Raw genomic sequence first — 27,022 nt, forward strand, 5'->3', positions numbered from 1 at the left:
CGCTGAGGGTGTCCCCAGGTGGGACGCCAGCATGAAGCATGTGGACGTCCCACAGCCGTGCAGAGCTGGGCCAGACGGACCTAGCCTGTGGCAGCTCTCAGGGACTGCCCCAGGGGTTAGGAGGCAGCAGCACACGCGAGGCCAGGGCGGGAGCGGTCCCCGGGGTGCTGCAGGAGAGGAGGGGCGGGGCGGGACGGGGCGGGCGCGGAGGCAGCCAGCCAGCGCCCGGCGCGCAGAGCCGCATTTGCACGAGGGCCGGGCTAATGCAAATCACTGCCCTCAGCAGCCGCCGGCGAAGAAAGGCGAAGCAGCCGCCGCGCCGCTCCCCAGCCCCGCTCGCAGGCAGCGGCTCCGCGCCCGGCGCACAACAAAGGCAGCGCTCGCCGCTCCGGCAGGGGCAGGGGCAGGGGCAGGGGCAGGGGCGGCCTCTCCCGCAGCTAGGCCAGCGCAGCCCGCGGATCCGGGGACAGCCGCGCCGCCGGGACACAGGTAGGTGCCGCCGGGCCCGGGCAGCCCTTGCACCTGCCCTTTGTGTGCGCCCCTCTCCTCTCCTCTCCTCTCCTCTCCTCTCCCGTGTCCCCCTCCCCGCGGCGAGCGGAGCAAAAAGCCCCCCGCCCCGCTCCGCTCCGCTCCGCCCCCGCGGGGAGATGCCGGCGCCGCCCGGGGACCAGCCCGCGATGCAGCCCCGCCGGCTCGGGGGCGCGCCGGTCCCTTCCCTCCGTGCCGGGAGCCGGGGCGGGGCCGCGCCCGCACCTTTGCAGCACGCCGGGAGGAGAGCTGGGCTGGGGGCCGTGGGGAGGCGCCTCCTCCGCTGATTCCGCCCCGTGAGATCAGCCCTGCCTTGGCATCGCTGCGGGTAGGAGCTTTATGTAAGGACCCGCAGCGCAGACCGGCTGTGCAAGGCTGGCGTGGGCGCCCAGGTTTCCTAGGGGCGCGGGGGTCTCGGAGGCGGAGGCGGCCGGGGGAAGCAAACTGTGGTTTCCAGCCTCTTTTGTCTTTCGTTAGCCTCGTCTTGAATTTCAACACGTTGCCTTGCGACTGGCAGGAGTGCCTCTTTCCGGGGAGAAGTCCCCTTCCCTGCTGGAAGGGGTCTCTGCAGCGCCGTGGTTATTGTGACAGTGAGGGCGAGGGGCGGAGGATGACTCTTCTGCTGGCACTATTGGACCTAAGATGATTAAAACTGGGCAATTTGAGATGTCCTGTCTTCCTCCTATGTCCCTCCCTCCCCCCCCCCCCCCCCAAGGTTAACACATAGGCAAACTGGGCACATGCCTAGGGCCTGGAGCTCTGGGGGGCCCTGGTCCTTTCCTCCATGGTGACAGCTCATATAGCCCCATCCGCCTCTCTTCCCTCCACCAGCCTCAATCCCGCGGTGGCTGCAAGCTGTGCTCCCTGCAGGTGGCTGCACCAGGGTGGGGAGGCGGGTCTCCACTGACCCGGGGCCCATGAGTTTGTTTGCCTAGGGCCCACTGAAGATGGGGAAGGCAACCTGCAGCTCTGGGGCCACATGTGGCTCTTCATAAGTTAATATACATCTCCTTGAATCTTTGCACGGGCACACGGTGATTAGCTTCCAAATGGATGCTGGTCACCCTGTGCTTGTGCAAAGATTCAAAGACATGCATAGTAACTTCTGAAGACCCGCATGTGGCTCCAGAGCGGCAGGTTGGCCACCCCTGCACTAAAGAATTAATTCAGCCCTGCCCTTCCTACCTTTTGAGTTGCTTTGGAGGACCACACCAACACCAGGCATTTCATTTCTTTTTTTTCCCTCCATCCTCTCTCTTTTTCATTCTTCTCAATTTCGCTTCCCCACTGCAGCCTTTGAATGGCAACCTCTACAGGGTTGCTTAGCACCAAAGAAGTGGCTTTTATGAGCATTATAATAAAAAAAGATAAAAACCCTAATCCCATGTCAGAAACATACCTTTTTAATTTGGGGCCTAAAACCTGCCCGTGGCCTTTTTTTAAAAATAACTTGCCATTTTTGGTATAGCCAGGGGTCAGTGAAATGCTGTTGTTCCAACTAAAGTTTTGCAGAGTGCTTTGTATCTCTCCAGTAGAGCAGGTGAGGGAAGGTGAAGGGCAATTTTGATAAATGTGTGTTGGACTTTTTCTGGGGGTGAGGGGCATTATTTAAAAATATTTTTGGAAGAGTATAGGGTCATTGGAAAGTAGGGCAGGAAAGAAGCTTGTGAAGTCACTTAGGCTAGCCCCTTGCTCAAGGCAGGATGTTCCCTGACTAAACATGCAGGTAGAAGGCTAGGTATGTAGCTATGTATCTTGCCTGTATTTAAACAAACACTTGATTGCATGTTGGTGTAATAAAATGGACTGTGAACTATATCTGAGGTAGGAGAAATGAAATCCACAGTGTCTTTCCATGGTTTAGACATGTGAGATGGTTACAAGCATGTGGATAGTCTTATGAAGTTGGTGGGACTACTCGTATGCTGACAGTTAAGCAGTGATGGGGCCCATCCATATGTTCACCATATTAAAATTTACATGTAAACCCTATTCCGTCATAGAATCATAGAACATTTGGGTTGGAAGGGACCTCAGGAGGTCATCTAATCCAACCTCCTGCTCAAAGCGGGACCATCTCCACCTGGACCATCCCAACCAAAGCTTTGTCTAGCCAGATTTTGGAAACCTTCAAGGATGGAGCTTCCACCACCTCCCTGGGTAACCTGTTTCAGTGTTTTACTACCTTCCTAGTGAGAAAATTCTTCCTAATATCTAACCTAAACTTCCCTTGCTGCAACTTGAGACCATTGCTCCTTGTTCTGTCATCTGCCACCACTAAAAATGGTGTAGCTCCATCCTCTTTTGAACCCCACTTCAGGTAGTTGAGGCTGCTATTAAATCCCCTCTCAGTCTCCTCTTCTCTAGACTAAATAAGCCCAGTTCCCTCAGCCTTTCCTCATAAGTCATGTCCTCCAGCCCCCTCACCATTTTTGTTGCCCTGCATTGAACCCTCCTAAATTTGTCCACATCCTTTCGGTGGGGGTGCAAAACTGGACACAGTACTGCAGATGTGGCCTCACCAGTGCTGAATAGAGGGGAATATCACTTCCCTTGACCTGTTGGCAACACTCCTTCCAGTGCAGCCCGGTATGCCATCAGCCTTCTCGGTAACCAAGGCACACTGCTGGCTCATATTCACCTTACTGCCCACTGTAACCCCCAGGTCCTTTTCTGCAGAGCTGCTGCCCAGCCAGTCACCGTCCTAAGTGCAGGACTTTGCACTTGTATGCACCGTTGCCTTTACTTTGCTTTGAAACATTGCTTTGTGGCTTTTTTATGGTCTCCTATTAGTGGCTATAACGAAGTTGGTGCTAGCTATTTTTCCCCTCCTTGTATGTTGCAAATCAATGATTACTTCTAAATTAGATCTGTGTATCTATGCAATAAATACATTTTATGTATTTTACAGATAATTACTACTACAAATCTAGGTGGCTTTAAATGAGAAGAAACATTCTTTTGTTTAAACGTAAGATAAGGATTCAAACATTTATTTAAATAAATATGAAGATCAGCATGAGGGTTGTAGTAATTATGCTCTTCAACAGTAGTTCAGATGATATTTGAATACTTCCAAAAATGGAAGTGAGGTCAACAATAACTCTTCATTTAGAGATTACCAGGGTGTACTGTATTTGAAAACTGAACTCCCTGCTTTCAGAACCACTCAACTCAGAACCTTATCTGTGGTCATCTCAGGGGGCTGAGATCAACTTCAGGGGTTTCAGATGACTTCAGGAACATAACATTAATTATCCATTAGTGATTCAGGAAACGTTGAGTTATACATTTTCCTGAGGGGGTGGGGGTGAAATCTGTTATGACAAACCATGAGACGTAGAATATTTATTGTCTTGCAGACCCTTTCTGTAAATTCTATAAGGTTGTTTGCTCAGTGGATTATAGTGGTTTGAGGAGCTCTTTTAAATCATGAAAGCACCCAATTTCAATAGAGAAGAAAACACCATCTTTTCAGTGTGTATTAAAGATTGGAGAGTGGGGTTGACCAACATCAGCTGAGTATAAAGCAGGGCATGAAGGCAACTAATGACCAGAAGGAGCAAGACTTTGTCAACTGTGAAGCTGACCAACCCAGCTGACTCTTTTGCACTCAATAATTCTGATTTCTCTTGCCACCATGCATGACTGCTTCCTCTGAAATGTTCTTAATGGGATGTTGCTGAGGGGATTATACTTCCTGCCAACCAATAAGTGACAACTTTTCTGAGATCAGAGTTGGAGTAAGCAGAATTGAGAGCATAAGTGAATTGGTTATGTCACCTTTAATAGGATTGGAAACCTTATTGAGCAGAAGTCTAAGAGAAAATCAGAAAACCAGTTCTTATGCTTCCTCCCAGGTGATCAACTCTGTGCTACATATGAATGAAAGCTGTGTGACATGCCAGTTCTTAATTATTTTCTCTGAGAACTGCTGGTGATCAGCGTTCTGGCTGGCATCCATACTATGCCAGATTACAAGGGCTGGTAACAAACTTCTGGCAACCAAAATTTTACAGTATGGCAAGAGAGTTGTAAAGCTTATTCCTGCATCTGGTAGTTTAACTCATTAGCCTCAACCTTCTCCTATAGTATGTATGTCAAACAATCTCCTGTAGTATGTTATTGGTAACCTGCTGTCTTAATTTAGAGTTTTTAATAACCAAGTCCTTAAAACATATCCATTAACTTTTTTTTTCTTCCTTGCTGTTCGCAGGCTAAATTTCAAAATGTCGTTTGGGAGAGACATGGAGCTGGAACATTTTGATGAGCGTGACAAAGCACAGCGGTATGGCAGAGGGTCTCGGGTAAATGGCCTGCCCAGCCCTACTCACAGTGCCCACTGTAGCTTTTACCGAACCCGCACCCTACAAACCCTCAGTTCTGAGAAGAAAGCCAAGAAAGTTCGTTTCTATCGCAATGGAGATCGGTATTTCAAAGGGATTGTATATGCCATTTCCCCTGACCGGTTTAGATCTTTCGAGGCCCTGCTGGCTGATCTGACCCGAACTCTGTCTGATAATGTGAATCTGCCCCAGGGAGTGAGAACAATCTACACCATTGATGGCTCCAAGAAAATTTCCTCCTTGGACCAACTAGTAGAAGGTCAGCATTAAAGAGATGCAAGTGTAAAGTTCCTAATTGCATCAATACATTACCTTGCCGTTTTTACATTTGTATCAATGCATGCCTAACTTAATAAATTTTCCATAAGTATGGATTGTAAATGTAATCTGCTGCTACCCATTTCCCCCTGCTGTTGATTTATGCTGATTCCTCTCTCCTGGAGCAACTGGTGGCAAGAGGAATCAGCAGGGGAAGGATGGTAGAGCCTGAAGTAAGGAGCACAGCATATTGCAACTGTGAGTCACATGGCCCCTGCCTGCAAGCTCCCCACCCTGCCACCTGCCCCATAGGAAATTCTCTTTTCTCTGTCTAATAAGAGACTTCAGGAATGTGATTAGCAATAGTTTTCTACTCTTGGTTAGGAGGAAACTTACAGGATTATTAATATAATAATATGCATTAATAGTTAATATGCGTCTCCTTGAATCTTTGCAGAAGCACACAGTGACCAGCTTCCAAATGGTCATGTTAACTTTTGAAGAGACACACGTGGCTCCAGAGCCACAGGTTGGCCACCCTTGGTATACAGTCTTGTTGGAACTAGTAACCGTTTCCTTTCTGTTCCCATCATGGTAACCATCCTAGATTTTTTTGGAGCTGTTTCCTTCCTAACATGTTAACACTTCACTGAAAAACTACTCTACTGATCTAGACCAAGCCATTGTTACCCCTAGTCAATTGTTTGTTACAGCAGCAAGTGTCCTTGCTGATGCGTCAATGCTGGCTCTGGTATGTTTAAGTAATCTGGGTTCCTTCTGAATGAGGGCACGCCATTCTTTTCTTTCAGGAAACCTCTTGCTTTAGGAAAACTGGTATACATCCCACTCCTTGTAACAGAAGGAAAAGTAGGTTTCATAATAAAGGCTGGTTATGATACCAGCTCAGTCGGGGCAATGCAATTACAGCCGTTACTTTCTTCCTGCAATTCAGTGATGATAATAGGCCATTGCCTCTGGATGTACACTGTTCCCTAATCCTCTGGTGTTTGGAATCATGAAGCTGCTTCTAAATTAGGTCTCCCTCACCTCCAGCAAAATGCATTGTCACCAAGATGCCTGTTCATTTGTCCCTGGTGTCATTCTTCTGTAGATACCATTTCTTAGTTTAGAACACAGAAAAAATGATTTACATGGTGTCTGACATTAAACCTGGTACGTTCCAGAAACATAACTGAAGCCCAATTCTGCTTGAGAGAAGGGATAAGATATATTATTTCACTTCAGCATGAACAGAGACATGCTATAAAGGCCTTTAGGTCCAACAAGTGTCCTTAGTTGTATTTAATTCATCTGTGCTTTTATGTGAAGGGGAGGAAGACTTCCCAATGCTTTAATGCTATTCTAGCCTAAAGAAACCCAAACAACCCTGTGAGTTTGAGTATGAGCGTGTTCACACTTAGTCACATGAGTAGACTCACTAATGTCATGGATGTGTGTGTAGGTTTTGTTTTTGTTGTTTCATTGTTGTATCAGCTAAATATACCAATGAGGATAGGTGCTGTATCGCCACTTATCTTTTTTAAATATGACAAAGAGAGGATCAGCATATGATGAGAGGATCGGATAAAGGAAAACTAATGTAGTGACTGGAAGAGGAAAAGGTAATAGCAAAAATGGTATAACAAGAAACAAAAATCCAGTATGACAGCAACTAAAAATCCCAGCACATGAAGTATGTAGCCATTATTGAGGGTTTCTTGTAGGCATCACAACAGAGGGAAGTCTTGAGAGAGTGGGAAAAGGACCGTGCAGCAAAGTAAGAATTGTTTTTCTCAGGCTTTTTCTTGGGTAGGAAATAGAGTGGGAGAGAGCATGAAGGGGTTATTGCATAAGTAAGGATTTTCAGGTATAGACCCACAATTTTAGTGTAGTGGGAGGGAAGAAACTTCATATTGAAACAATGTCTTCGGTTCCAAGGTAGAATCCAAATGCTAGAAAACGAGTGTAATATTTATATTGTGGGAGGGAGGGAGAGAAGAATCATTGCTGAAAGGGTGATAGGGCAAATATTAATCCACAACCATGCCAGGGCTGCAATTCTGTCTTCCCTTCCTTTTTGAAATAATTAATAGAGTTCTTCATACTATCTGCTGGCATTATCAGCAAGAGGTAAATGTCACTGATATTCATGCAGATTGGTTGGCTGCAAAAATTATGCAAAAGCCAGCTCTTAAAAAGAGAGAACAGAATGAAGAGGGAGCAGTAAATTTATTTATTTAAAAATACCAAACTGGCTAAAAAAAATACTGAATAAATTCCTCCCTTATTGCCATTGTAGGGAATAATAGAGCTGGAGAGAGATGGGGGTTTTTTTGTGGGGGGAGGGAGGGGGTTGTGGGGTTTTGTTTTGTTTTTTTTATCTTCTCTGAGGCAAGAAACATGCAGATCTGTACTTCTCCCCATCCACTCTTCCTCTTGCATGCTTTCCATCCATCAAGTGCCTATGTAAAGGTCAAATCTCAATAGTATATTCCCATTTCCATATGGTATATTTGTGGTGGGATTTAAAAAAATAAGTGGCTGTATATAATGGAAAAACTAAATCCATATCCCCTCCCCACCCAAAAAGCTTTTTTTTTTTATCTTAGTTTTTGAGAACTGGTGCTGATTAATTTAATTTTTAAAAAGTGCAGTGGACTATTTTGTTGCAATTTGTTGAAATATGCATAATAGAGCATGAACTTAACATACTGACAATTCACAGGGTTTTAAAAAAATTCAATCACCTCCATTTTTTTTGTTTAAATTTAACGTATTTCGGTTGTTTATTACAGCAGTAATTAGCTTGCAGCTGTGCTTTGTGTTTAAATAGCTGGAAAATCACTTGGTTTTGCCACTTGTCCAATTAAATTCCTGCTCAAACTATTGAAATGTGAAATGTTGCTTTGTGTGCTATGGGACTAATGCTCTCTTGCTATATGAGCTAACTTAATGGGAACTTTCTTCAGTCAGATAACTATTAGTATCTGTACTTTTATTTTGAGGAGCTCATACTGAAGACAACGTTCTATTTGCGACAAATGAGGCTTGCCTTGAATTAAATACCGATAATGATTTGTCTTGAAATGTGAATCTTTCCCTTTTTTAGATCCTTTTCTTCCAGGCAAATGGAGAAGATGGTGCTTTCTCCAATAGGACAAGAGTCAGGGAGGTCTTTAGATGATCCGCGAGAGACAGTGACTGGTTCTGCGAGAAGCCATATTGAGCTAGTGGTGGCAAGGATGTCGCTATAACAGAACTGTGAAGAAAGTAGGCCTAAAAGAGGAAATAGGATGCAAATAAGCTGTTTTGCATCTGCAGCATTTTGCATTGCTATGCTGGAAGCTTATGGCATTCTGGAAAGGAACTGCAAGATGAGAATTTTAAAAAGCAGTTCAGGTGTCTTAGACACCTCTTCCATTAATTTTAAATTCAAAACAGTCCATAACCATTTGTATACTGCCTTTCTGGTAAACCTGGGAGAACTTCTGAGAAACAAGCCTCACCAGTTTTCTCTCCGTCTTGCACAAGCTTGAACTGCACTTCTTATCTTTCAGTTATCATGGAAGAAGAACATGCACATGAGCAATTAACATGAAGCAGCTGACAAATGATGGAGTCCTGTCCCCTTTTGCCCCAAACAAGCCATTTGCAAGTCTATACCCAAAGATGAACTAGCACCTCCACCATTGATTTGTTACTGGACAGCAGAAGTAAAAATTAATATATTGGAGGAAGCAACACAATTCTGAAGTGGGATTATATATTAATCAACCTTAACTGTTTTTGTAGTGGTCCATATTCCTGAAGTGTATAGACCATGGAACGAGCTGTGGCTTCAGTTCTCCTCGGATGCATCTACACATGCAATTAATACCTGGGACAGCAGCACTTTGAGCTGGGGTGTAGCAGCCCTGGGCTGGCAGGGGGCACACAGGGGATTAGTCCTGGCCTCTAGGTAATGGTGCCAGGTGCTGGAGGGGCTGGCTGGGGTACAAGGGTACTAATGTGTGGAACTAGGTGGCAGGCAGCCCCCGCACTTTAGCACCCTCTTGCCACTGCTTGCCCTTGTCACCATCTACATATGTGTTTCAGTGCAGTTAAGTCCTCCACAGTAAGATAATACTGCTGGGGAGTTGATTAATTTACTGTGCCCTAATACTGGTGCATGTGTAGATGGTAATGCTTTACTGCAGATGCAATTAATCTACTCTACAGTAAAGCACATGTGAAGATGCACTCCTCCTTTATTTGTATTATCAAGGACTTCCGGTCATGGTCTATTATATCAACTGCTGAAGAAGCCCCAAACAACAAAAGAATTTCTGGCCCAAAGGGCAAAAAGAGACAATGAGACAATATTGGTCAGGCTTAATAGGCAAGTGGTCTAGCTGTTACATTTTGTTGATTAGGCATCATGGGAAATGGTAAGTCATTTTGTGGGTGTTCCAAGGCATCTCCTCATGTCATGTGAGGAAGAATATGGGCGAACACATATGTGTGTCTTTGAAAAGCTAACATGTAATGGTAAAGGCTGGCAGTGGAGGTGATTTTGAAACAAATCAATCTCTCCATTGCAAGCGAGGTGATAATTAAGGTGGGGATAAGTCATCAGTGCCTCAGAAGTAAAGATAAACAGAATATTTGAAGTGAAGAAAGGCACAGGACACGAGTGATTCAAAGAGAGGATGAGTGGGTGAAAGTGATGGGGTAAGAGAAGGATCTTTTAAACAATACATGTATGTATACATAGGCTTATAGTTAAGTACCTTTGTCAATGTTTGTAGAATTATGGCCTTATGAACATAGGAATATCTGACTCCATTTTGGATATTTGCTAAGGACCTGATCCTGTACATAATATTTGGATTGGGTCGTATAACAAATGTCTGCAGTCTCCATATTTTTTAGTAAACATGCTTCTCAACTTATGTAATTGAACAGTCTGTTCTCATAGAATATGCAGCTTTAAACTTTCCAGCACCATTTTTCTTACAGCTTTTTTTCTAACCATATTAGGCAGATTTATCATAGACTGATAAATGGTTTCTTTCCACTACGCAAGATGTACGCTAATACAAATGTAGCTCTGAATCTATGAACCAAAGTTAATTCAAAATTAATTTATTGTTTTTGTGATAGTTTGTCAGGCCAGGCCTCTCTTGGTCTGCTATCTGGTACCATGTAAACCAGTATAGCCTGTTCCATGGTTGGGTGGTTGGCGACTAACCTGGCACCCCCACCTGGATTAGCTTGGGTGAAGAGGGTGTGTAGACATCCAGCAGGTCTAGAAACAAGACCTGTCAAAGGGCAGATGAGCTCCCTGTGAACCAACAGCCATCCATACCTGGAGAGGAGATGAGCGCTGTTACTTTGCCTGAAGAATCACCAATGAGGCAAAGCAACTTAGCTAACCTCGTGCAGAGTGGAGGAGGGTTGTTACAGCATCTAAGGTGCCCCAACAGTTGTGGTGGCCTTGGGACTGACTTGACTTGACTTTTGTGATAGAACCAACAATATGGTAGGTACTTTCCAGCTATTTTTCCAGGACAAGTACTAGCCTTTCTTTCTTGGTCCAAGGGCTGCAAATATTTGATCTGTAAGGGAGAGAGAGATATGAGATAAAAAGTTCCATAGATCATACTGGGACCTGGATTTATATTCCAGTAAGAAAAACAATGCAGGGGAATTGGTTGTGCAAAGGAGTGCCATGTCATCTACATCTTTAAAATTAAGAGTCCTTTCAAAATAACTAATGTTGTCTGATCTGTACCAGATACTAGAAAGTTGTTGGGACAGTGACTATTAAGTGTTGAAGACCATATGAGGTGCAGGTTTATTTACTCAGTTGTGGCAATGTTGCAGCGTCTTCTCTTATCTCAGTAAAAACTGCAGGTGTGGAATGTTATAATGTCATGAATGCTGCCGCAAAAAAGTCAAGACACCAAGCACGCAGTTCCATTAGTTCACAGCTGTATTAGGAATCACATCTGGGAATAATAAATATAACTCAAATAAGAAATCCAATGATAATTCATCTAGTACAGATTGTTCTTCCTTTGTAGTCCTTTCTGCTTAGCGGATGGCTGCCTCTACCCTCTCAATCCCTCTGTTGCACCTGTTGCCATCACTTTATGCTCATATGGAGGTGAAAAGGGTGAAACAGAGGAGCTAGTTTTGAGGTCTTTGCAGACATTAGGATCTCCAACCGCATTCCTTTTTGTCTCTCTTGATATTCTAGAATTGGAACTTGCCCCTTACTGAACAGCAACCTACTGTACCAGGAAGCACTGGCAGGTTGCTTGGCTGCCCTCCCCTTGCTTCTAGATTCTGAGTTGATCATTCACTTTCCTGCTTGAATTGTACCACCTCTTTTTCTTGAATACCTCAGTAGTGTCATGCAACTTCTTGCTGGGCAGTTGCCATTCTTTCCTTCTGCCATAACCTAACCTGTAGCTGCTTTATTCCTCTAATGATATTTATATATATCATTAGATATATAAATATATTTTTCCATTTGCAAAAATCAGGTGGTCTATAACCTGTAATGCCATAACAGAGGGTCTGGTAGAGGTTACACCAGCTCCCAGGAAAAAAGACTCCAACTGGACCCTTTAAAGGCTGGATGATTGGGATAATAGAAAGACATTAACACTACATTTATAAAGACATTAGCACTAGAAAATGAGCAACCATCTTCCTTGGAATATTAGTGTAAAGCAAGCTGCAATACTGACAAGCCAATAAAAGCTGATGTTGCCTCCTAATCAGTACTCCATCTCTTAGCAGCCATTTTGCTGTATTATTTGAAAGCAAATGAATATCTCCCATCATAACACCTGTTTCTGCTGAAAGAACTAATTAACTAACAAATAGGTGACATTTGGCTGCACATAGTTCAACTGCAAGCAAAGAACAGTTCAATGAGCATTTTGAGCCGAAACGTGGCCAGAGGGCTTCCATTATAGAAAATTGCTATTCATGATTTTGAATCAAAGGTTTGTTGTATGAGTTACACTTGGAATTTTAAATAGGCTATTAGTTTAAATATTGATTACCCCCAGAATTTATAACACCTACATTATGTGTTGTGCATTTATTGAGCCACTAAACTAAAGATATATATTCATCCCTAAGAAATGGGAGTAGAGGGAATATTCTTTTTTATATTAGAGAAGGTATCTTAATGGTTGGTTTGGTTTTGTTTTTAATTCATAGTTGAATGTCCGAAGCAGTTGGAAGTTCACATGCTTTATTTTTCTTCAGTAGTTATAAGTACTGCAGACAAGACTTGTGACGTGATTAATGATAGATGAATGAGCATTTCATGGTGCAATCTCTTCCTTTGGGGGGGATATTCTACAGTTCTATAGATACTGTCATTAGGATACTTTTTATGGCAAGTATCCAGTACTGTACGTTGACTACTTTAGTTCTGGTTTATTTGAAATTTCACGAGGCACAAAATTACTCTTCTTTGTATATATAGCCTTCAAACACTTTTGTAATTGGTTACTTCCATCATACATTTCCCTCTCCTTCCTTCTTCTCCCCACACACTTCATTGTCATGTCACAAAGGGTTATGTTTAGGGCTAGTTTATATCTTCAGACCAAACCCTATGTAAAAGGTGATACTTAAGGTTCAACACTTCTGGAGCAGCCCATAAAAGTACCCTCTTTGAGGCATATTTCCCTCCCTGATTCTCTGATCCCAGAGCTAATCATTTGCTGATGGACTAAATCCTTAGTCTCCTGTAGCCCCAAAGCATATATTACTATGTTAAGATTCATGTGTGAAAATTGTGAATGTAACCTTTTGTTATCAAAAATTGTTGTTTGACTTTAAATTTCTGGCTGCCATCAATTTGGAGTGCTGGTACAAGCAAATTAAGCTTGTACTTAATTGCTGCTCTAATTGGGGGCAAGGGCAAAGCCTAGCCACCCTGTGCTGCTGCCTACAGGTGCAGAGCCGGGGGCGGAGGGGGGGGTGCTCATCATCTTCACCCTCTCACCCCTGCTTTGTGTCTGGCTGCTTGCTACCCCTTCCCCTCTGGGGGTACATTTAATCAAAAGGGGGCCACTGGGGGTACACTTATTAAAAAAAAGTTTGAAAACCCCTGGTATAGAAAATGGGATGTACATTGCTCAGAATAGGACAAGGGACAGCTCTAAATTGGGTGCTGATTGATTTTTAATTCAATTTGGTTCTTGTGCTTTTTGAACATCCATGTGAATGACAGGTTACCTGTTAGGTAGAACAAGTTTCAATAAACCTCCATCAGTATCTTATAATCATATTTTAGGCTGCTCCTTGAGGGGGAAAAGAAAGTATCTTGATATAAAAAGGATACCTTTTTGGTGAAAAGCTACAGTAATATGGAAAGCTACAGGGGATGTGGGAAATCTGGCAAATAAAACAACCAGCAATTTTAGTGGTTTACTTTTATAAATGGTTCTTGATGCTAGTTTACCAGCAGAAGATTCAGTAGTTTGTGGTACATTCATTAGGTACCTAATTAACCTTTATAGTTGTGGCATAATAAGTTGCCCAAGTTTAGAGGGGGAAGACTGTACTGGGGTAAAAATCCAGCATACTCAAGGCATAAATATTTTGAGGTAGTAAAGGCTATTATAACACTATATGTAATAAAATTACATCTAACTAGCTTGGCATTGATTTATAAAGAATGGAGGCAGCCTGCCCCTTTGAAATATATAACATTAAAAATGTGACTCTTTTTTTAAGACCGTTTTCTTTTGTGATTGGATGATCAGTTGTGTAGTGTTTACCATCACACAGTAAACCTATTTTTCAGAGGATCCTATTTTAAATGTGCTTTTTGTAATTAAGTGAATTAAGTAGATATACTTAACTGTTATTGATTGAAGATCCATAGAAATAAGTAGTTTTGTTAATTATTAGAAGGGACAAAAATAGAGTGCAACCAGTTTTATATCATAAGTAACTCTATTGTACAGAGTGATAGTTTTTACTGATGCAGTTAAAAAAAAAATCTAGAAAAAAAGATTTCATAGATTCATAGATGTTAGGGTCGGAAGGGACCTCAATAGATCATCGAGTCCGACCCCCTGCATAGGCAGGACAGAGTGCTGGGTCTAGATGACCCCATCTAGATGCTTATCTAACCTCCTCTTGAAGACCCCCAGGGTAGGGGAGAGCACCACCTCCCTTGGGAGCCCGTTCCAGACCTTGGCCACTCGAACTGTGAAGAAGTTCTTCCTAATGTCCAATCTAAATCTGCTCTCTGCTAGCTTGTGGCCATTATTTCTCGTAACCCCCGGAGGCGTCTTGGTGAATAAATCCTCACCAATTCCCTTCTGTGCCCCCGTGATGAACTTATAGGCAGCCACAAGGTCGCCTCTCAACCTTCTCTTGCGGAGGCTGAAAAGGTCCAGTTTCTCTAGTCTCTCCTCGCAGGGCTTGGTCTGCAGGCCCTTGACCATACGAGTGGCCCTTCTCTGGACCCTCTCCAGGTTATCCGCATCCCTCTTGAAGTGCGGTGCCCAGAATTGCACGCAGTATTCCAACTGCGGTCTGACCAGCGCCCAATAGAGGGGAAGTATCACCTCCTTGGACCTATTCGTCATGCATCTTCTGATGCATGATAAAGTGCCATTCTGATGGCTTCGTCACACTGCCGACTCATGTTCATCTTCGAGTCCACTACGACTCCAAGATCCCTTTCCACTTCCGTGCCACCCAGCAGGTCATTCCCTAGGCTGTAGGTGTGCTGGACATTTTTCCTCCCTAGGTGCAGCACTTTGCATTTCTCCTTGTTGAACTGCATTCTGTTGTTTTCTGCTCACTTGTCCAACCTGTCCAGGTCTGCTTGCAGCTGTTCCCTGCCCTCTGGCGTGTCCACTTCTCCCCATAGCTTTGTGTCATCTGCAAACTTGGACAGAGTACATTTCACTCCCTCGTCCAAGTCGCTGATGAAGACATTAAAGAGTATCGGTCCAAGGACTGAGCCCTGCGGGACCCCACTGCCCACGCCCTTCCAGGTCGAAACCGACCCATCCACCACGACTCTCTGGGTGTGACCCTCTAGCCAATTTGCCACCCACCGGACTGTGTAGTCATCCAAGTCACAGCCTCTTAACTTGTTCACCAGTATGGGGTGGGATACCGTATCGAAGGCCTTCCTGAAGTCTAAGTATATGACATCCACCCCTCCTCCTGTGTCCAGGCGTTTCATTACCTGGTCATAAAAAGAGACTAGATTGGTCAGGCACGATCTGCCTGCCATGAACCCGTGCTGGTTTCCCCTCAGCATAATTTGTCCTGCCGGGCTCTCGCAAATGTGAGCCTTGATAATTTTTTCAAAGACTTTGCCAAGGATGGAGGTGAGACTAACTGGCCTATAGTTGCCTGGGTCCTCCTTCCTCCCCTTCTTGAAAATGGGGACCACATTGGCCCTTTTCCAGTCGTCCAGGACTTGGCCCGTGCCAATAATATATATATTAACACATATATATTAATATAATAAATTATATTAATAATAAATTATTGATATAACTTATTATATTAATATAATACACTTTAAAATTCTTAAAATATATGAATGAGGGATGCTCACAAAGGCTAGGACCAGAAATTACACATAAAACAGCATAAATGATCGGAAACCAGTTCTAATCTGTAACACAGTGGATGTTCAAAATAGTGGAAACTGGTTTAAGATAAACCTGGATGGATGTAGTATCAGATTTAGCTGATTTAAATCAGCTCAGTTTATTGAACTTCTGTCCCAAATCCCCTCCAGTTTCAAGTAAACTCAGTGCCCCAGCATCCCAGGATGCTTTGCACCTCCCCCCCTCCCCAAAGTGCAAGACTAGCTGTGGCTCAAGCTGTATGCTCCAGCAGAGCATGGAGGTGTGCTCTAGGACTCCCCCACCCCACTCTCAGCCCAGCTTCTGACCTAGGCCATTGCAGGCATGTGGCTGCATTTATGTAATCAAAGTGCATGTCAGTTCACTTGCTTATCAGTTCAATCTATGCAGTTGAGACTAACCTGTGAAGATTGAATCGATTCAGCCTCGGGCTTTTTGCCTGGCTGTACTTAGCCAGAGAGGCAGCATTTACATTGTGCATCAGCTGAAAAGTTCATGCTAAAAGTATGGGGCAGAGATATGGATAAAAGGGAATGTGTCCAGTTTAATCAGTCTGAGATCATTATTAGAATCAATTGCTGAACCTTTTTGTTCTGAGGACACAGCATATATACATTGGATGACTGAAATGATGGAAATGGACCCACCTCCACTCCCAATCATCTGCATATTTTATGTTCCAAACTAAATTGTACAGAGTTCTTAAGCATATTTTGATAACTGTAATTGCCCTTATTGGATCTCTTCTTTCTCCTGATCATGTCAGTTTGATACTTTCCTATCTCCTCTTCAAAACTATCTTCTTAACTTGTTGGTTTGATTCTGTTGTTACCTCTGAATCTCTCAATTGGCTTCCCCTCTATCACTGCATCAGGTATTAACTTCTGATCATTAGAGTTCCATCTTGACCACTGCCTTGAACTTACTGCTTATCATATATTCCTAACCCTAGGTCAGTTGTTCTCAACTATTTTAGACTCAAAGAACACCTTGGAAAATGCCACTTCTTAGTTTTTACTATTTTTGACTACTGAAAAATAATAGAGCAATTCTTCTGTATCAAAGTGCTCTGACTACAACAGGTCAGAACGTTTTTAATGCTTTAGATCCCTATTTGAAATCCCTGGGTTTATTTTGTGTATCCTGTTACATACCTAACAGTGCTAACCCTTGAAAGGATCTCAAGGCAAACCTGATTGAGAATGACTGCCCAAGGTTCTCTGACCTTCCAGTGATGTCTGTTTGATGTTTCCCTCTCTCTTTTCAATGCCTTTTGCACTAGGTGCAGTAGATAGCATATGAATTCTGAATCAAAAAACATACTTGTCATTTAGCTACTTCTGCAAAGCTAGTGCTAATAGTAACTTGCACTTATTTCCATTGTAGGAATCTCAGAAAAATATTTTTAGCGGTTTTCTTTTCCTTTTTTTTTTTTTTGGTGGAGGGGAGTTTTTCTTACAATATTTAGGGCAGGAAGTGTGTTTATCATTTTCTTAATGGCACAAAGTGCCATGGACAGTACTATTGATGATGCATTTTTTTTTTTATGTTAATGCAAATCAAATTACAGAAACCAAAGAACTTTAAAATTGAAATCCTGTTTTGCAGTGTTTGCTTTTGGTTTTAACTTTTGTCCACCATTCAATTCCAAAATTAAAAATGCTGACTAATATTTTTTGTGGTTGTCAACTTTAACACAGTTTTGCTTTGCAGGAGAAATAATTCCAAACACAATCTGTTTGGATAGTATTGTGAATGGAACTGTTTCTATTGCCATTTATTTATCTATTTTAACTGATACTTTAGGTTTTTTAATTTCTGGATTGAAAGTGTCCAACATGGGTCGACTCTTTAGTCTAAATTCACTAATTCTCTATTAGTTAAAAACAGTTTTAATTTAAAAAAAAATCCTTAATATTTGATTATTCTAAAGTGTATGGGATTTGTGTTTTCTCCCACATTAAGAGACACTGAAAGTGCAGTTGTGTATATGAAGGTGAAAGGACTGTTCTGGCAAATGTTTTTATTTTATAATCAGGTCTTTCAATTCCAGTACATCAGATTATGGAATATTCAGTGTGAGACCATGGACAGACACAAAATATCACTATTTTAAAAGGGAGGGAAGTTATCACTCATGACTGTGAATTAGCTAAGCTGTTGTAACTATTTTATCTGTCTGCAATAAGGGAAGGCGTACCATGATAATTTCAGTCAAATTTCATTCAAGGTTGAGGTGCTTTGCCTTAACTATCATTTACTATGGTATAAGAGTGGGCTGCCTGAACATTTGCAGCAGATTCAGCTGAACTGCACAAACTTTCCAGTCCCCATTTAAAACATTAAAAATTGTTTCTATACGCCCTAAGAAGCTGTTGTCTGAAAATCTTGCAAACAAACTGCTATTTTAATCCACTTTGTAATGATGGTTTCCTGATATAGTCCTATGGCTGAGTGATACAGACTGTACTATGGTCTGTGCTACTTAAAAAGAAGAGGAGAGATGTTACAAATAGGGCAGATCAAGAACAGGGCAGTGTCTGTCTGTCTGTCTGTCTGTCTTTTTTTCCAGCATTAGTCTTACTAGTATGTCACTCATTTTCTTTTTCAGGGGAGAGCTATGTATGTGGTTCAATAGAACCCTTCAAGAAACTGGAGTACACAAAGAATGTAAACCCAAACTGGTCAGTGAATGTTAAGACAACTTCCGCTTCTCGTACAGTGCCATCACTTGCCACTGCCAAAGGAAGCACCTCAGATACAAAAGAGAACAAGGATTTCATTAGGCCTAAACTGGTCACCATCATAAGGAGTGGTGTGAAACCACGTAAGGCAGTCCGGATCCTGCTTAACAAGAAGACGGCACATTCATTTGAACAGGTTCTCACTGATATAACTGATGCTATCAAGCTGGATTCAGGAGTGGTAAAACGCCTGTACACGTTGGATGGAAAGCAGGTAAGAATTTTCATCATACTCATCACCACCACCCATCTCCAGCACTGGGAAATGGTAGGGGCTTTCCATAAAGGAAAACTTTTTATTTACATGTAAGTCTTGGGTATAATTAAATTTGTTCCAGTGGATCAGCTGGTGCTGTATTCTACAGAAGAGAAGCCAGAGTAATGTGCCTCCCTTGTTCTTGTGTTAATCAAAGATTTTTTTTATGAAATAAAATTTGGCATCAGTGGATGGTCTGGTATTTACGGCATGTTTTATAACTGAATCTGCCAAGAATTAAGATTGTAATGTGGCTTTGAAAATCAATGTCAGAAACCACAAATGAGGGACACAATCCTAAAGAATGATGAACTGCTTCCTTTAACCTATTTTTGGTTTCTTTTCTGTAACAGCCTGTGAATCATTGTTCTTAGCGTCAGTAATTTCTAATAACGAGCAATGAGGACACATCCCATTGTGTTGGATAATTTTGTGTCTAAAATGAACAAAGTACAATCTGTACCCTATTACTGAGGCATAATTTTGCATACTGAATTGTTAAAAAAAAAAAAAAAAATGAAGTTACAAGCATAAAAGGTGGGTGAGGACTTTCTCTTCTACGGAATGAAAGATGGGGTCTGTTCACTAGCAGCACCCAAATGAGAATCTTTTCCAACTGTCCCAAAGAATTGCTATTTAACTATTGCTTCACAGTGTCACTTTGTGTAGTGTCTGTTCCTGATGCCTCTAGCCTGAACAAAGGCACAGTCAAAATTCTAGAGGCTTTTTTGACCAATTTAAACTAAAGATAATTGCCCCTTTCTTTGCAGTGTGCTTCCTACGGGATGTGTGTGCGTGCACACATGCATGTGCATGTATATTTAAAAAACAAAGAAACAGACCTCCTCAAATAGATCCATGATAGCAAAACTGGAGAAGTATACTTCTTGCAAAAGGCTTTTGTAAAACTTTATTATACAAATAACAAACAAATTAGCAGAGGGGCCAAGCATAAAACCCTTGTCAGTGACAAACAAATAACACCATGTCACTGGAGATTGAAACCCTTTCCCCTATGTCCCTCATGGGATTACATATGTAGGATCAGCTGTCTATCTTCTACCTTGCAGAGGGCCACCTCAGTGGCCCAGTGCAATACAAACTGGTCTACATTTTGTTGCAAGGTGCAGTGTGTGAATTCAAATGTGACATATACCTGGGCCAGGAAGGGGAAGAGTTAGAAGGCACTATCAGAGCCAGTCCCCACAAACTAGTTTCTGCAGCTTTTCAGAGTTGCCATCTTGACCTGGCCCAGCAAGAAATTGGCCAAGCAAATCGCCCTCCCCTTGGCCAATGGTATTCAAGATGGAAAAGATATACAATCCTGGGGAAGTCCAAGTTCAGTGTTCCAAAGAGGGTTCTGAGGGCAGCAGAGAGTGACTGCAGCTGGGGGCAGTCTAGGAAGAGAGTCTCGTCCACCTCCTTCTCACAGAAAGGGCAGACTACCAATGCCACCAGGTCTGAGTGGTGGACAAAAGTGCCTGTGGCCAGGGCCCTATGCAGTTCTCACCAGTTCTTCTGGTAATGGGTAGCTTGTACAGGGTGCACCAGGCCGGGTAGCCTTGCTGCCCCTCAGTATTGCCTCCAAGTTGTGTCAGGGTGGATGGTGAGGACATGGGCCTGAAATACTTTGACTGTCCATGTGTACAGTGCCTTCTCAGACAGGATCTCAAGGCAGATCCCCCTCTGTTTTCATTGGGCATGGCGGGGGGGTCAGCGGTCAGAGGGAGCGGGCAGCCAGCAGAGTGCTGGGCCTGCTGCTCTCATTGCTGTCCACAGCTGGAGAAACAGGCAGTGATAGAGGGGGTCTATCCAGCGAGGTGCTATTAGGGCAGGCTTGTCATACATGGGCGTGGTCTTCTAGGGCAGCAAGTGTGTCTGCAAGGAGGGGAGCTTTCATGTTAGCCAAGAGGCATGAAGCAAAATGGAGTACAGACCTAGCCAGGACTTTGTCCAAGAGCAAAGCAGACTGAGTGGAGTTGGAGGGGTGGGTCAGTTTGTTTATGGCATGCAACTGTACCAAGGAAGCAATGAGACTTGGTGCCCTCTGCTGCAAGGAAATTGCCTAAACCCTGTGCAAGAGACTGAATGATAATTTTTGACTGCTTGTTACTTCAGAAGAGGGGTCAATTATCACTGATGAAGCAGCTGTCTCTGGGTGGCCTTGAATCACCAACCCTTCAGTTAACAGCCAAATGCACAAGCTGATTTCACCACAGACTTGAGAACTCTCGCAAAAGGACAAAGCTTAACTGCAGTGCCGCCTGAATTATTGGGGCAGTGATGGATGATGAAGACATATTTGAATTTACAAATGTAAAGGTTTGCACTAAGGAAGTGGTACAAATATAAAAGGTAAGGAGAGAAACAAACAGACAAACCATTGACATTTATAGAAGTCCCTCTGTCTTTCTCTCTCTTGTGAGAAACTGTAAGAGAATTTGGGTGTATCTTTACTGTAGCCAGTGTGACAGTGGTTTGCATAGACATTCCCAACACAGCTTTAAACTACCTGCAGGGGTATAAGTTAATTGTCAGAGTATTTACCCGGGGTCCCAAGTGGATTTATCAGTTGTTCTATTGAAGTAGTACAGATGTTTTCACCCTAGCTACTTACTTTGGGCATGTCTGTTACAAGCCACAATCATACCTTTTTGCACCTTAGTGTAGTCATTGCCCTAAGTGATCCGAGGAACTGGTAATTGAAAAGTCTTGTATCTGGAATACTGATTCAACTTGGATCCAAATCAATATTTACCAAAAGTCATTCCCATCTTGTGGCTTATGATCAGTGACCTACCTGTGAGACTTGTTTCTGACTGAACTGAATTTCCTAATAGCTGAGTGCACATCTGCAGTAACTTGCAGTTAGTTCTCTGTGTTAAAGACAGACTGGTGGTACTTGGAGTACAGCTTGCCTTATATTCCTTCAGATATAATGTGCTTGTGAGAGGAAGATTTTGTAGCTGAGGCCTAATTATATTCCTCTTCTGGGACAGGTGAGGGAGCATAGTCAAATACATTGAAACAAGGAGCTGAGAATTAAGGACACCAGTGTTCAAATTGGGGCTGAAAGGTTGAGAGAGTATCTTAATTTGCCAGTGTCTCCATTACCTCCATTTTATGAGTTGGGATATATGCTAATTTTACAGGGATGTTGTGAGAAGCTAATAAGTTTGTTCAGCTATCTGCAATTTCTCCAAAGCACTGTAAATCCTAATTTTTGTAGTTTCATGGAGAAATTCAGTCTGAATAAGTTCAGCATTTTCTGGACATTTTATTTAAAATCCATTTAATACTTTTGTTAAAACAAATTAAAATTGCCTCTTGGGGTATTGCTGTGACCCTTCCATATCCAAGTGCTTGTTTGCTGTACACAACCGTAAGCAAGCAAAACAACAAAAAAGTCCAAACAAATTATCTTCAGTCTCTTTACATGGTTTGCAAAAGCAATTGTGCTGCTTGATTACAATATATGAGAAGACTTTGGTATTTCTAACTGTGTTGATGTCACAGTTCAACTAGATCCTTTTGTCAAGCCATGAAATCTGAGATGAGTTCAAATCAATGGTGTTCCTGGGAGATTCTACACCCAGTCCTTGGCTTGCAAGTCTTGTAGCTACTGAAGCCCCCAGGAGACAGGTGCCCTGACAGTTATCCCCTTCTTTTCTTTCTACTGTGCTCTGTTGAGGAGGCATAGTCTGCTACCTAACCCTGCCAGTTCAGCAGAGAGGAGACATTTGTGTCCTGCTGTCTGTAACAGACCCCATCCACAGAGCAAATAAAGCAGCTTAGCTAGCAGAAAGGGAAATCAATGATTTTGCACTCAGCAGGAGCGACCTGTTGCTCACCCCTATGTAGGACAAAGCCATCAATTATTTTTTTTGTTTTGTTTTGTTTTGTTTTGTTGTTGTTGTTGTTGTTTTATATTTCCCCCCGTTCCCAGCAAGGCGATTTCTGTTCCATTTGCTCTGCCAAAAGCTTGATCCTCCCATATGGCGCTTGGGTGTGTGATGATGGATTTCTTTATTGCTAAACTCATGCTGTGAATAATTACTGGGAGGAAATCCATGGTAAATCCTGACTTTTTCCAGTAGTGTTTAGAGTTGAAAACTTCTATGGTGGCTCTTGCTAGGGGCTGAGAGGGTTTCCAAAAGCCCTATGCTATCTCTGTTCTCAGAAGCTAAATCTGATTAGATCTTTCATCACTAATTTTAAAAGCTATAAAATCTTAAAGCATTTTAAGCCAAAAAAGTAATTTGCCATAAGGATCAGAAAATAAAGCTCTGCTAGGATTATTCTTCTGGAATATAACTTGGAGGCAAGGGTTTTCTGAAGAATATTCAAAAAAGGTGGGGAGGGAAGGGAATTCTTGTGAAAGCACAACACTTGGATGACCTGTCTGCACTGAAGAAGGAGATGCTGAAACCGAGTGAAATGACTTGACTTGCCTAGATGGTCAGTGGGGATTCTGGGATTGGAACCCAAGTGTTCCCAGTTACCAGTATTATCTGGGTATTTACCTTAATATGTGGCATGTGTTGTGTTTAGTTTAGGGGTTGACAGCCTATGGCCCACAGGCCAGATTTGACCCATGGAACTATAGTCTTTGTGGTATTTGACAGCAGAGGACTCTGCCCATGCCATGATGCAGCCAGGAAGCGGGAGCTTTGGCAGAAGAAGACCTCTTCTCCCCCTAATGGGTGGGGAGGCACAAAACATGTTTGCTACTCAGTCAGTTGACTTGACTTTGTAATAGAATTGGGATGGACGCAATACACAGCAGTACTCTGTAGTAAAATGCTGGAATCCCAGGGGAAAGTTACTCCTTGAAAAACGTGTAGTAACTTTTACTCTGTGGGAGCATGTTGTGTCCCTTCTCGTCCAGCCAGTTTCATACCAGGGCGCTAATATAAACTGGGCCCCTGGCCCATATGGTCTAGGCATTTGAGAGCATCTAATGCAGGCAGCCATCTTGGGGAAAACTGGTTGTTTAAATTTATTATGAGTAAAATTCAGTATAAAATATTCCACAAAAACTATATTGTCTGTCATCACACAACATTTTCCAAACTATAGTTTTCAGGAGCCCAGGTCAGAAGGCCTTCAGAAACTCTTGACAATCTGCCCCTATCCATTGGTTTATGTGAAGCTAAAGACTGTATAGGCAAAAGTCTTGGATTATTTTCCTGAGACATGACCTCTTTTTTGGCGTTTTTTATGACCTTCTTAACTTTGTTAATTTAAAACGAGCAAGTGTTTGTCTTTAAATTGGTGGAATTTATTGATACTTACTACAATATGCTCACTCACGTGTTTCTTCAAATGGGGGAGTAGTCACTTATATCTAGAATGTGCCTATCTTTATAACAGCTGCCGTAGTTTGTCTAGTTGGTCTTCAGAAAGAAAGTGCTGACTAAAATGACCATCTTGCAAGCCCTGGGACAGTGGGAGGGGGCTACTGTGCAAACTAGTAATGGAATTAGTGGACAAAGCTGTAGCACTTCTGGTGTAGTCAGCTTGTTCCTGGATTTCTGTACACCTGTGTTAGTCTAAGAATTCTAATACTATAAACGTCTAAGTCTGTCTGTCAGAGTGCTCCAAGCATGGGGGAGCACCGCCATTATTCCAAAGCCGCACTGAAGACCAGACAGAGGGTGGGGGAGCACTGCTGGCCTTGGCTCCCCCACCATACTCCCTGCAAGACACAGAACAGCGGCAGCATGGGGCATTAGGTGGCAGCACTCCACCCCAGCCCATTGCCCATCATTCTTGATGGGCAATTGGCTAATCACACATAATGTTAAACTGGGAGAGAAATAATGTGGGCCAGTGTACAGCCACACCAAGCAGTACCATGCTGTTGTAACTTGTGTATTATATCCAGCTTTGGGATACTGGAGCATGTCAGTTGTTTGGTTTAGGTTTAACAGCTGTCGGGTATGGGGAACATGTCTTCCATTATGCTAAACCCCCTATGTACTTAAAATATGCATGAGTTTGTCCCATGAGCTAAGCTTTTATATTTTGGGATAGAGGTGCCTTGCGTAGGTTTATACACTCTACACTGTAGCATAAACATTTCTTCTATGTGATATGGGAAATTGGGCACCATATAGCAGTTAGAAGACAAGTTTATTTACTGTCCCTTTGTTGTTGACTGGTTGTGTGAACTTGGGCAAGTCACTTTACCTGCTTTAAAAAAAACAACAAAAAAAACTTTTTCATATTTACCCTTTAAATAAAATCAGTTCTGAGACCATAACATTAATCTTTTCTGTCAAGACTTTCATTCCAAAATTGAGTGAACAAAAGCATCAGAAATGTGCAAAGCAATCAAAATGCTAAGGCTTCTCCCACTTAAGTGTGGTATACGTGTAATATCCAAAAACTGCTTTTTAGACTCATGCCATAGGAAATAGCTTTTGTTCAGACAGGACTGGCTACAAACTGCGTTGTGAAGAGTCCCCACTTACGTTCCATAATTCCTTTTGAAGCAGGAAGTGATATGCTTGCTTTACAAAAGCAATCTTTTATTTCAAAGAGGGCAACTTGTACGTATTCTGGAAAATACCTGGTACAGAGGAACGTAACCTAAAAATATTGTGTGTGCATACTGTATTGTATAATATCATATACTTAGAATGCACACTATTTCTTTCTTTGATATAAAAGATTGCTTTCTTAAAGCAACCATATCAGTTCTTGCTGTAAAAGAAATTTAGATTACATTCCTCTCTACTAGACATGCGTGCGCGTGCATCACACACACACACACACACACACACACACACACACACACACACACTACATATACATTTGTTTTATACATTATATATACATGTACACATACACATATATATTACGGCTGTGCGAAGCTTTGGTTGCTGATTCAATTCAGCCCGATTCGGTGGCTGAATCTCTGAATCTGAATCGAATCAGGAGACCCTTTAATCTCTCCAAATCAAATCATAACCCTCTGAATCAATTGAATGAGATAGGGTTGAGGCATTTTGGCTGGACAGCTAATGTGGAACAGTATATAAAGAAACTTGAACAATACCTTTTGCATGATAACTATTCTAAAGATGGATGTTGTTATGAGTATTATAGTAGTGCCTAGATGTTTTAGACATAGACTAGGTGGTATGCATTATGCCTGTTGCAACAATTTGAATATTAGAGGGTTGCACACTTTGTTTCTATAAGTTGAGCATGCTGTTCACAACAGGGACTCCTTTCATTCCTCCATTTTCTCCCACATGTTCACTGTGTGCCCTTCTCCCATTCTATATATTTCAGGGACATCTTGCTAGCTCCCTAAACCATGTGTGTATGTTCCTCTTCCTTTTCCCCTACCCCAGCTCTGGCATTCTTAATTCATTCTTAATTAATTTCAGGGTGTCAGCGCCTAACTGCATTGGGTAGGTGGACAAAGCTGAAATGGCTGTCATCATCAAAATAAATAGTTGTATAGACAATTGGAGAGGTGGGTGCTTGCCATTTCCCTTTTCTGAATTTCCGATTTTTGCCAAAATCAATTGGCTGTGTCTGTGGATGCCTAGAACATTCACAGACATCTTGGAAGTGATCATATGTAGCCTCTGAAAGCTACTGTAATTAGACTGACAAACAGAGAAATGCTGCCAAGTTGTGTTTTAAGTTTTAAGGCCTCACTTCACTTGACCAGTAAGACACAAGACAACAGATGGATGTAGGCAGACTGTGGTAGAATAAGAAAATGAGACCGGGTTGGGCTACATGATAGGCAGGTATCTTGAGATGCCAGCTGCCCACCCATTGTCAAGTTCTTTTGAGTCTTGAGAAGGGATTTGGAGGAGGGTAATGAGGTAGCTTTGGGATTTTTTTTATGGTGCATTTCTCCCATGTGTGAGGAACTACTATGGTACTTGTCTGAGAATTTAATAACCATGAAGAAAGCTGAAAGCATCATTAGCTGTTTAGAGATGGGAGCTGTCAGCTGTCATCTTGACCATGATATTTAGGAGACAATAGGTGGGAGAAGAATAAACTCTGTAGGGCCTTGAAAGATTAAGCAATGGCTTTCCTCTATGGAAAATAGAGGAAACTTCTTGCAAATATACAACATGATCCCTTTATATTGGGGAAGTTTTACAATATAGTACAATGTCAGCAAGTGGCTCTGTACAGTCATAGGAGGATCCTTGGCATTCGACTCATAGTGTTAGAGTTATAATATGATGAATGTTTCCTTTCCAGCTTTGGTAGCCCGTG

General features: G+C 42.5%; 1 protein-coding gene across 4 annotated transcripts in view; it reads left to right on the forward strand.

Annotated features, from left to right (window-relative positions):
- The first annotated feature begins 262 nt into the window (after positions 1-262).
- The window catches only part of DCLK1 (doublecortin like kinase 1), a 408,479-nt gene continuing 381,719 nt past the window's right edge, over positions 263-27,022 (forward strand). For 2 of the 4 annotated variants that reach the window (XM_019498283.2, XM_006260172.3), the window contains exons 1-3: positions 267-489; positions 4,745-5,133; positions 18,378-18,724. In XM_019498283.2, the coding sequence (XP_019353828.1) occupies positions 4,758-5,133; positions 18,378-18,724 (723 nt within the window). In that variant the 5' untranslated portion in view covers positions 267-489; positions 4,745-4,757. Of the gene's footprint in view, positions 490-4,744; positions 5,134-18,377; positions 18,725-27,022 lie in introns of all 4 variants that reach the window. The other 2 variants (XM_059716073.1, XM_019498284.2) reach the window with 2 other exon arrangements.

The sequence above is a fragment of the Alligator mississippiensis genome, chromosome 1 (genome assembly GCF_030867095.1).
Source record: "Alligator mississippiensis isolate rAllMis1 chromosome 1, rAllMis1, whole genome shotgun sequence".
Classification (NCBI taxonomy): domain Eukaryota; kingdom Metazoa; phylum Chordata; order Crocodylia; family Alligatoridae; genus Alligator; species Alligator mississippiensis.